General features: G+C 40.6%; 2 protein-coding genes across 2 annotated transcripts in view; both read left to right on the top strand.

The window, feature by feature from the left end:
* The window catches only part of Elapor2 (endosome-lysosome associated apoptosis and autophagy regulator family member 2), a 194,133-nt gene that overhangs the window by 47,173 nt on the left and 134,888 nt on the right, over positions 1-12,072 (top strand). The window lies entirely within an intron of this gene.
* On the top strand, positions 6,330-6,806 carry LOC127677304 (60S ribosomal protein L21-like). The gene has a single exon (XM_052172407.1). It carries the CDS (start codon positions 6,330-6,332, stop codon positions 6,804-6,806), a length of 477 nt encoding a protein of 158 aa, XP_052028367.1.

Here is a 12,072-nt window from a genome sequence, read left to right as displayed (position 1 = left end):
CTGGTTATCGAGGGTTCAGCAGCCCTATGCACTTTAGCTCAGCCTGAGGGCACAGCTCTTGGAGGCTGGGGGTAGACTGTGAGTTTGCGGTCTGCCCGAACTAGGGCTTTGCAGCTCTGGCTACTGTTTACGGAGAGTGATTCGGTCCAGGAAAGACACTGCCCGGTGTAGTTTACTATGCCACCGTGTGCTTCATGGCATTGTGCCGTTGTTACTCTGCGCTTTAGTCACGCTCTTTATCCAGTGAACATGCTGTAGTGGAAGGAGGTCGGTGGCTGATGGTTGACTGTGTGTGCACTCTTGTAACCTTTTCTTGGAAAAATACCAAGAGGAAAGAGGGAACCAAAACCATGGTTTGCCATTTTTTTTTATTTAAAATTAGAATTAGAATTTTCTCTTTATTTGTGCCTCATTGCTGATTCCTGCCTCTTCCAGGAATGTAAAAGCCTGAGTAATTGTATTAGTTAAGTCAGAAAGTTTATTTTGGCATTAATGGGAAAATCCAATTATAGATATAGGAAACTCCCTTTAAATCTTTATTGTACAATAGCACACATATTTAATGTATTATGCTGATGAATTTGGACATACATTTGTATATAGTTGAGACATCATTGTCATCAGGGGATAAAATGTATCCAACATCTTCAAAATTTTTCTCTGTGTTCATGCTTATTGATAAGAATGTTCCATATGAGATAATTTATTTTTGAGGTATTGGGAATTGAATGCAGAGCTTTGAGCATAGTATTATGCGCTCTATCACTGACTGATATCCTTACCCATTAACATATTTTAAAGACCATAAACCATGCTGTTATCTTTCCATGTGTATGTTGGGGGGAGTGCATGCATGTGATTGTACCTACTAGGTACATTTTCTTGTATATTTCCTTGATTAGTGATCTGGCACACTCTTTCATCTACATTGTGGTCATTCATTCCTTGCAGATTATCTATCTACCTAGCTACCTAGCTACCTATTTATCTACATATCCAGCATCCATCTATAGCTATTCAAGTCCTTTGCCCATTTATTGAGCTTGTTTGCATTTGTTATTGAGCTGTTGGAATTCCTGAGTTCTGAAGGTCCTGACCACTGCTTTATTTTTCAGCTAGCACATAGCAAACACTCATTTCTGACTACTGCTAACTGGCACTGTGCCTTTGTACAAACTAAAATAGAGGAGAAAGAGCCTCCTCTGTAGGTACAGTTTGCTGTGGAGTACATGGCCTGCTCGGTACAGTGTGGGCTGAATGATGAACCCCACTGGGCCATTCAGGAGGGTGTATCCATGGAGTGTACGGATTGTGCAGCAGCGTGAAGACACCCTATGTTTATGATATGCTAAGTACTACTAGGAACATTTTAAGTTGTCTAACTTAATTTTTCAAACACCCTCATCTGAATATTGAAGCGAAGTGCAATCACTTGCTGGGACTGCTTATTTTATTGCTACTTGTAATTTTACCTTTCAGTAGATGAGAAAACTGATTATGAGAGACATGTGACATGCACTTTATTATGGATCTAACTACTGGAAATGAGGAGAGGCGTGCACACTGCTGTTGCTACAAGTCTGTTTTCATCTAGCCCCTCCTTATTTCTTCTGTACTACTTTTATGATCTGTTTTGAAGAGCAGGGATAGACACTGGTAATCACACACCGGGTGCTTTTGGGTGCTGACCTCATAGAATCCAATAAAAGCAATGAAAGTTTTGTGCTTTGTGGTGGTTTAAATATGCTTGGCCCGTGGGAAGTGACACTTTTAGGAGGTGTGGCCCAATCACAGGAGGTATGGCCTTGCTAAAGGAAGTGTGTCATTGTGGAGGTAGGGCTTTGAGGTCTCATATGTGTACTCAAGTCTGACCAGTGGAAAGAGAGCTTTCTCTTGGCTGTCTGATCAAGATATAGAACTCTCGGCCTCTCCATCTCCAAATTTGCCTGCTTCCCACCATGATGAGAATGAATTCAACCCTGAAAATGTAAGCCAGCCTCAACTAAATGTTTGTCTTTACAAGAGTCACCTTGGTTATTGTGTCTCTTCAGTCATGGAAAGCCTAACTAAGACAGGGTCACTCCGGTTTCTTGTGTGTAACTATTTTCAAGAGGCTTCAGGTGTTGCCTTATGTAGACTCTTCACCAGCCTTACCTTTATAAACTGTGACAGTAGCTGTTATGGACTGCGTAGCTAGTGCAGTCATAATATGACAGTGTCACCACCAGACAAGCACTGAAGATTGTTGTCTCTCCTCTTGAATAGCCACCTTTCCGATGTCCCAAAACAAAACAGAAAACAACCCAGGAGAAATCTTTGGTGAAACTCAAAATGTAAAACCACTTGACGGGGACCTTTATTAGCAGTGTAATTGAAATGTATAATCATGTATTACTTGTATTATCCCAAACAAATGTCAGGGAATCTTACTTTTTCCCTACACAAGCTGAAATTGCACTTCTTTGTTAGTTGGAACACTGCGCAGAGACAGAGGCATTACTTTTGGTAGTGTGTTTCCACTTCCTATACTGGAAACGGACTTGATTCCATTCATATCTGTTAAACCATCTTGGTACCACTTGAGTTCTAGTTTCATAGATTTCCTTCCTCTATTCATAAAAGTTGCTAACACCAAGAGTCTTATTGCCAGTTCTTTCCTCTCATAAAGAATGTGTTTATTTAGAGTAACCAAAACTATTTGTGGAATTTGTGGGTATAGTGGTACAAGTCTGTAACCCCAGCTCTCAGATGGCTGAGGCAGGAGGATTTCTGTGAGATTGAGATCCATCTGACTTACATAGTAAGTTCTGTGCCCATCTGTGTGACAGTAAAATCCTGTTGAAAAACCTGTTGTGGACCCATTGTACAGTGATGATCTGGAGGGAATGTGAGGTGGGAATTTCTTCTTAAAGTTTGACAGTAGCTCTGGGCATGTATTTCATTTCTGCACTGGAGGAAAGCAACTATGGGGAAATGAAATGCTTTGAAATTGGAAATTTTTCTTGTTGAAATGAGTTTACCTGCAAAGAAGCTTTGCTGGCGATGTTTATTAATAAGGTCTTTACACACTAAAAATGTAAAGGCTGTTCTTTAAACCTTTCCTAAATTTACTGGAGGAAAAAAACAAAGAAGCTAGTCAGCTGCACAAATCAGCATAGAGAAATGCTAATAAGGCTTCTAAAAAGATGAGCTAATAAATATGCTGTGCGGCCTATTTGGTGTTTATGAGTTCTCTCTTATTATTATTCTCTGTTATTAGTGCTCTTAAGATAGAACCTTTACAGCCGGGCGGTGATGGCGCTCGCCTGTAATCCCAGCACACTGGGAGGCAGAGGCAGGTGGATTTCTGAGTTCGAGGCCAGCCTGGTCTACAGAGTGAGTTCCAGGACAGCCAGGGCTACACAGAGAAGCCCTGTCTCGAAAAAACCCAAATCCAAAAAGGCAAAAAAAAAAAAAAAAAAAAAAAAAAAAAAAAAAAAAAAAAAGATAGAACCTTTACATGGGTACAAGAAAGGAGTCATCAATAGCAGTCTTTCCTGGCCTTATGTTGGCATAGATGTTTTTCTTATTTATGGATATCTGGATTAACCTCTTGTCTTTTGGTGTGAAATAAGGATTTCTCTACTGCCAAAGCATTCAATCATTCTGGAGACAGACATTCAAAACTCAAAGCTCTGAAATGATCTGACCTTTACCCGTATGGTTTCTTCTCATGTTGTCTACCTCCAACCAGAACCATTTCCTACAATTCCTGCAAATGTTCCAATTTGCTTCTCAGGGCTTTACTTCACAATTTTCCATCTGCAGAGCACCTCTATGCTTTTTTCTTTAGCCAGTCTGCCCATCTGTCTATCCATTTGCCTGGCAGTTCTTCCTCCCTCCCTCCCTCCTTCCCTCCCTCCGTCCCTGTCCCTCTGTCCTTCCCTCCCTCCCCCTTCCCTCCCTCTCTCCCTCCCCTTTTGTAGTATATCAGGGATTGTGAGGGGCCGCCCGTTGCTCCTGCAAACTCCATTACAAGATGGCGTTCGCATCTAGCTAAAATGTATCATTAACCGGCGAACAAATCAGTGCGCATGCCTGAAGTGATTTAACGTCCTTCGGTCTCTGCCTACCTCGTGGCGTAATATGGGCTGATGAGCTGCAACCAATTAGGAAGTGCCACGTCCTAGGCGGGCTTACCAGCCTATATAAGGGACGGTTTTTCAGACTGTTGGAGTCTCCGCTTTGTAAGCTTATACTCTCCCTCTCAAGATGCATTAAAAGCTTTCTACAGAAGGAACCTGAGTGTGCCGCGTGGTTTTGCTGGCGAGACGGTAGCGCGGGACAAGGGATTGAATCCAGGGCATCCTGCATGCACAACAAGCACTTTACTACTGAGTTGGATCCCAAGTGGTCTGTGCTTTTGTTCTGATTATGGTGGTCCAGCCCACAGATGAAATCTCTCTTTTTGTGAAGGCACCATATGATCTCTTGGGCTGAGGGAAATACCCTTTTGCTTTTCCTAGTAAATTTTGTGTCTTTATCTTGTTGATTGTATGCTTCTCTCTGCATGCTGCTTAGTCTAATTCTTGCCTTATCTATGATAGGATTACTTTTGAAATGCCTATGCGATAGTTTTTAACCCAGTATTGGTTAATGAAACGTGAAGTCCAATTTACTATGATTATTTTCATTAATTTAAAGTTAAGAAACATCTCTGACACATGATTCCTATTTAACTAGTGTCTACATTTAGGCAGGAATTTGAAGGATGGGTATTATAGTTTTATTTCCCCCCATCCAAACACGACTTAGAAACATTTTATTGTCTGGCCCCTTTACTTTCATCTGTCTGGGATGATTCCTTGGTCCTACCTTCCTTTTGTGCATGTGAACATATTTGTGAGTGAGCATGTGTGTTCATGCAGGCGTAGGTAAACAAGTACAAATTCATGAGGACACCACAGAGTCAGGAATCTTCCTCAATTGTGGTCCACTCTACTTGAGATAGGATCTCACCGAACTTGAGCTCACTGATGGCTTGGATAGCTAGCCAATACTGGGCTATGATAAACCTACTTTCCCAGTGTTTATGTGGGTTCTGGGGATCCAAAATCAGGTCTTTATGCTTCAGTGGGAGGTACTTTATTGACTGAGTCCTCTCAGTCCCCTCTGTCTTTTTTTATCTTACCTTTCTAAGGAATATGTTGTTTTTCCAAGAGTGCATCATAAGAAACTATCAGCTGGTATCTGTATTGGTAACTGCTGGTCATTTCGGGTCTGCTAGGATTTCTTACCAAAATAGTGTAAAATCAGTCATCAATATGTCTAGTGATATAGTCAGACTGTATAAGTACCTCTGTCTTCATTTGGCTTTCATTGGATAGTTGTAGCAATCATTAATAGTTTTCTACCCTTGCCATTCCTTCTGTTTATCTCTTTTTTAATTTAATTTAATTTAATTTTATTAGATATTTTCTTTATTTACATTTCAAATGGGTACTGGTTGGTATATATTATTGTTCCTCCTTCAGAGCTGCAAACCTCTTCAGCTCCTTGGGTCCTTTCTCAAGCTCCTCCATTGGGGACCCTATGCTCAGTCTATTGGTTGGCTGTGAGCCATGGGTCTTTTGATCCACCTTCCAATAAGGATCAAAGTATCCACACTTTGGTCTTCCTTCTTCTTAAGCTTCATGTGGCCTGTGAGTTGTAGCTTGGGTATTCTGAGCTTTGGGGCTAGTAGTCACTTATCAGTGAGTGCATACCATGTGTGTTCTTTTGTGTTTCGGTTACCTCATTCAGGATGATATTTTCTAGTTCCATTCATTTGCCTAAGAATCTCATGAAGTCATTGTTTCTAATTGCTGAATAGTACTCCATTGTGTAAATGTACCACATTTTCTGTATCCATTCCTCTGTTGAGGGACATCTGGGTTCTTTCCAGCTTCTGGCTATTATAAATAAGGCTGTTATGAACATAGTGGAGCATGCGTCCTTATTATATGTTTGAGCATCTTCTGGGTAAATGCCCAGGAGTAGTATAGCTGGGTCCTCATATAGTACTATGCCAAGTTTTCTGAGGAACCGCCAAACTGATTTCCAGAGTGGTTTTACCAGCTTGCATTCCCACCAGCAATGGAGGAGTGTTCCTCTTTCTTCACATCCTCTCCAGCATCTGTTGTCCCCTGAGTTTTTGATCTTAGCCATTTTGACTGGTGTAAAGTGGAATCTCAGGGTTGATTTTGTTTATCTCTTAATCTTTCATTGACAGCTGGTATTGGCTACATAAAGCCCTGTCTCAAACAAGCAAATAAACAGCAGTGGCAGCCATCTTCCAGTAACTTGCTAATATGACCAACACAAAGGGAAAGAGGAGCGTGTCTCATATGTTCTCCAGGCCTTTTTGGAAACATGGGGTTGTTCCTATGGGTACACACATGGGAATCTACAAGAAGGGTGATATTATAGATATCAAGGGAATGGGCACTGTTCAGAAAGGAATGTCCCTTAAGTGTTACCATGGTAAAACCAGAAGAGTCTGCAGTGTCACCCAGCATGCCTTGGGCATCACTGTAAACAAGCTAGTTAAGGCCAAACTTCTGGCCGAGAGGATCAATGTGGGGATTGAGCACATCAAGCCCTCAGAGAACAGAGGCAGCTTCCCGAAGCGGGTGAAGAATAATCAGAAGGAAAAGGAAGCCAAAGAGAAGGGCACCTGGTTTCAGCTGAAGTGCCAGCCTGCGCCACCCAGAGAAGCACACTTTGTGAGGAGTAACGGGAAGGAGCCTGAGATGTTGGAGTTCGTACCATACAAATTCATGGCCTAATGTACAAAAAAGAAATAAAAGTCCCCTTCTGGAAAAAAAAAAAAACAAACCAAAACAGAAAGCAGGTCTTCTACATCTTCACCATTTGTTTGTATCAAACTGATAGATTGCCTTTTGGTTTCTTTTTCTGTTGTTGGCAATACATACTATAACAAAAAGAAACTTGCAGGAAGAAAAGGTTTTATTTTTATTTTTGTCTGAAAATTGCAGGCCCTATTTCATTATTGAGGGAAGAGAAGGCAGGAACTAAAGTAGACCCAGAGAAATGCTGGCTGGCTCCTTAGCATCTCTTCTAGCTTTCTCACATAGTATTTACGCCCCTATCTCGGGATGGTGTGACCCACAGTACACCAGGCACTCCTGACTCAATTAGCAGTCAAAAAAAAATGCTCTGTACACAGACCCTACAGCCCAGTAAGATCTGGGAAACTCAGTTGAGACTCCTTCAGATAACTTCTAGTCTGTATCAAGTTAATAGTTGAAGCTAACTAGGAGTGACTCCTTGTTTAGTCATTAATGTTGACTTTTTATTTGGTTGCAGATATAGCCCAGGGAGCCTCAGTTTAACTGCTGTGTTGTCCTTTCCTTCATTCACTCTGAGTATTTGTTTCCTTGCGGCTGTGGCTGTGTAGATGCTGCTGTGGGTTCCTTGTATACTCTCTGCTCTGGCTCTTTAGCTAGCTTTTTCTCCCCTGTTCTTTGATTTTTCTTTTTCTTCCTTGATTAGAGGATGGTATTTTGAAACTGTGATCTGGGATTCATACATGCTGAGTTATTTGTTCTGTATACTCTGAGTATATAAATTGCAATTTGTGCTGGTGACTTATAACTCAGCTCTGGGTACATTGGGCACATTGGGTACATTGGGTACATTGGATAAGTTCCTGTAAGCCTCCTTTCTATATTTGTAACCCCATTCTTCAACAGCTAGAATCTTGGGTTCCTTAGAGCTTATTTTGCTTACGTCCATGTCGTGGTTACTTTCCTGCTGTCATGACAAGACACTGACTTATTAAAGAAAGCATTTAATTGGGGACCTGTGTTTCCAGATGGGCAGTCCATTGTGTCGGAGCGCATGGGGCTGTATTTATGCCTGAGTAGTACATCTGATTCAAAGGCATGAGGCAGAGAGAAAGGACTAACTTAGAATGGTGTGGACTTTTGGAGCCTCAAAACCCACCCCCTGTGACACATTTGCTTTAAGCCACACCTCCTAATCTTTTCCAAACATTTCATCTAATTAGAGATTAAATATTCAAATAACAGCCCAGGGGAGCCATTGTCATTTAAATCATTACAGGCTACAACACCCAAAGTGTTTCCAGAGTCCTTGGTTCTTGTTCCTAAAAACCCTAACTTATGAAACAGAATGATATTTATAAGTTTTTGAGGTTCTATACACACAGTCAAATGCACAGATCCTAAGCAGCCAATTTGATTTTGCTAGACACACTTCTGTTGAGTCATAATATTTTCACCAGCCTTGCTTTCTTTCTTTGTCCCCAATGTCCTATCTAATCCTGGAGCCAGGAGGCAACTGCCAGTTTTTAGCTTTTCTCATTTCATTGATCCTTGACCTTTCTGTAAATGAGGTGATGTGGGTGTATCATTCCTTCACTTGGCATCGTGTTTTGGAGATTCATTCATACAAACAGTGAGTTATCGTACATTTATTTATGCATGCCTCTGTTGATAGATACTTGTTTTTTTCCAGTTTCAACTATTATGAATAAAATAAGTGGCAATCGATATTTTCATACAAGTCTTCTTTGTGAGTAGTTTGATTTGATCTCTTCTAGATAAAATACTTGAAATAGAATGGTTGGGCCATTTATGCATATTTACTGAACACGCTGAGAAATGGCCAAATAATGTGTTCCAAAGCAACAGACCTGTGTTTTCAATTCCATCTCAAAAATGTGGATGTTGTGATTACCTCATCTTCTGGTCCCTTTAGTTTAAGTCATTCTGTTTGATGTGTAATAGTACGGCCATTACTTGCCATTACCTGCTTAAACTTGCCATTACTTGCTTACCAAAGCTGAAAGGACTTTAAAGGAACATATTATTAGTGTCATGATCATGATGATGATCTGTGGTGTTGCATGCACCTGGCACACATGAGGGAGTCAGAGAATAACTGTAGAGTCGGCTCTTTCCCTCTATCCTTATCACGGGCCTCAGGGTTTGAACTCAGGTTGCTGTCAGACTTGTAAGGCCAGCAACTTTATCCACTGCACCATCTCACTACCCACTGAATAACTGGCCCATTTTCAAAATTTTTTGTATAAATATATATTGTATGTTGAACATACCCCTCCCCTTCAATTAATACCCTCTGTTCCACTACATACTTTTACCTTAGTTTCATGGTACATACACATACACAGTTTTATTTATCTACATAAAATCTAGAAGTGTAAATGAGGGAAAGTATATTTGTCTTTCTGAGACTGGCTTAATGCTCTTAATGCTGTAATCTCTGTATCCGCCTTCCTGTAAACGAAGTCATGTACACGTAGGTCATTTGTATATTTTTGCTTCTGTGATCTTACACTGATTCAGAAATGTTTGTTTTATTTAGTTGTTAGAGTTCTTTAAATATGATTGTTTTGGTTAGTTTTTCTTTTTTCTTTTTTTTCTTTTTCTTTTTTTTTTTTTGCTAACACAAGCCAAGGTCATTAGGGAAGAGGAAACTTGAGGTGAGAAAGCACCTTCATCAGATTGGCTTTCAGGCAAGTCTGTGGGGCATTTTCTTTATTGATGATTGATGTGGCCGGGCCTCGCTCATGGTGGGAGTGTAATCCCTGGGCAGTATAAATCTCAAGGAAGCAGGCTGAGCAATCAATGGAGGGAATGCTAGTAAGCAGTGATCCTCCGTAGCTTCTGCTTCAGTTCCTGCCTCCAGCTTCCTGCTCGAGGTCCTGTCCTAATTTCTGTTGGTAGCGACTACACCGGTTAGGTAAATGAATTGCTCCCCAACTTGCTTTTGGTGGAGGCTTCTTATCACAGTAATAGAAATCAAACGAAGAGAAGGAAGACCCAATTCTTTGCTAGGAATGTGTTGTAGAATATTTTCTTTCATCTATTAGTTGCATCTTCCACTTCCTTTCCCTCCCTCTATCCCCCCTCTCTCCCCTTCTCTCCCTTCCTCCCTTCTTCTCTCCCTCCCTCCTGTTTTTGTATTTTTCTTTTATGGGGATCAAATTCAGAGCTCTGTACATAATACATGACTCATAATACTACTGACTCATTTCCTAGACTATATTCCTGTTTTGTACAAATATATTTTTAAATAACAACTAATGTTATGATTATTGTATCCTACAACTTATCAAAGAAGGTTTTACTTATTTATGAACGCTAAGGTAGTCTCTTGTTTTCTTCTAAAAACTTATTGTCTTGACTTCAGCACTTAGGGTTGTGATCCACCTTGTTAGGTTTTATGTATGGATGCGTGTGAAGCTTAAGTTTCAAATGGCCATTCCATTCTTCTAGCACACTTTGTGAACATTTTCCCATCCTCATTCAATTTCATTGGTATCACTTTGGAAAATCAGTTGCTTATATGAGTGTGAATTCTCAGAAATCATTTGTTTCTTTATTGATTGATTTTGTTATTTTTGCGACAAGATACCAGCAAGCCCATGTTGGCCTTGAATGGACTATGTAGTTCAGGATGGCCTTGAACTCATGGTCTTTCTACCTAGCTTCCCTTGTGTTGGGGTTACAGAAATGTTCATTGTACCCAGTTCTGAATCGTTTAAATGACCGACGTGGCTTTGATTTTTCATTGAACCATTACTCTTCATTTAAAGCACTATTCATAGAAACTTAAGTTCACCTCTGCCAATGGCTCATTTGCTGCAGTGCTTTGACTAACCATCTTCACAAACACTAGGGGAAAATGGATCATGCTCTGCTGTAGGATGACATCTGTCACCAAGTTTTAGCACATGTATAACTTGATTTTTGGTATTTTCCTTTGCTAATGTAGAAGCTAACATTAAAAGTTCCTTTAAACCATATTTGTAAAATACAGACTTCAGTAATATAGCAAACCAGTCTTTCATTTCTATCATATGCCATGATGCTTGGAGTAAATACAATAAAATCAATTGTTGAGCTTTTGTCTTTTCTATTTTTTTTATTCCTTTATTCGATGTTTCTGTGCTTTGTTTTTTAAGATTTATTTTGTGTATATGAACATTTGCCTGCATGTAAGTGTGCTCTCTCTCTCTCTCTCTCTCTCTCTCTCTCTCTCTCTCTCTCTCTCTCTCTCTGTGTGTGTGTGTGTGTGTGTGTCCTTGGAGGTCAGAAGAGTACATCAGATGGCTTGGAACTTACAAATGGAGTTACAAATGCTTGCAAGCTACCACGTGGGTTCTGGGCCCTCTGTAAGAGCGACAAGCGTTTTTAACTGCTGAGCCACATCTCCAGTTCTTTGAGTTCTATTCCTCACTGTAAGCCAATAGATTGAAAGACAGTTGACATTTTAACAATAAAATGTCTATGTGTGTACATGTGTGTGCACATATGTGTATATGAGTTTCTGTGTGTATATGCATGTGTGTACATGCATGGGTATGCATGTGTTGAAAGTTAGGCCTCTTTCTCAATCACTCTCTACCTTATTTTTTGATACAAAGTTTTCGAGGAGCCTACAGTGCTCTGGCCAGTGAGCTTTGGAGGGCTGCTTGTCTTTGTTTGCACCCCTCCCCCTCCCCAAGCTGGGGCTATAGACACGTGCCACCATAACCAGCTTTTACATGAGTGATACAGATCCCACCTCAAGTGCTACAGGCACATTACCAACTGAGCCCATTCCGCTGCCACCAGTGACTGACTTACTGTGATTATATTTTATAAACCATTGCGAACCTTTCTGCACATAACCAGGGCTGAAATTTACCATAATGGTACCTGCACTCCAGCCTGAACAATGTGCACAGTTGTACACTTCTCTACTCCAGTCAAGCATTCACAAGCTGCTATGGAGATCTCATTACCAGTAGCTCTGGGCTATTGCAAAGAGGGGTCACAGCTCTCCCGCCTCCTCATTATAGGATCCATTTTCACAAGATTAGCAATTTCCTTTGGGATTTAGTATTTATTATTTGGCAGAGGATATTTATTTAAAATTGTGCTACTTTCTCTTCTCTCTCTCATACCTTGCAGCTTAAGCTTACGCCATTGTTAACGTGCCCATGGCTTTCACAGTGAGAACGCGTTATCTGTAATTAGGCGTGCAATTGATGACGTGCCT

This window comes from Apodemus sylvaticus, chromosome 2 (genome assembly GCF_947179515.1).
Source record: "Apodemus sylvaticus chromosome 2, mApoSyl1.1, whole genome shotgun sequence".
Classification (NCBI taxonomy): domain Eukaryota; kingdom Metazoa; phylum Chordata; class Mammalia; order Rodentia; family Muridae; genus Apodemus; species Apodemus sylvaticus.
This window is presented reverse-complemented; position numbering and strand designations above follow the sequence as displayed.

Bases quoted from the DNA above. Each gene is read 5' to 3' on its own strand.
- LOC127677304 (XM_052172407.1), top strand. From the start codon at position 6,330: ATGACCAACACAAAGGGAAAGAGGAGCGTGTCTCATATGTTCTCCAGG.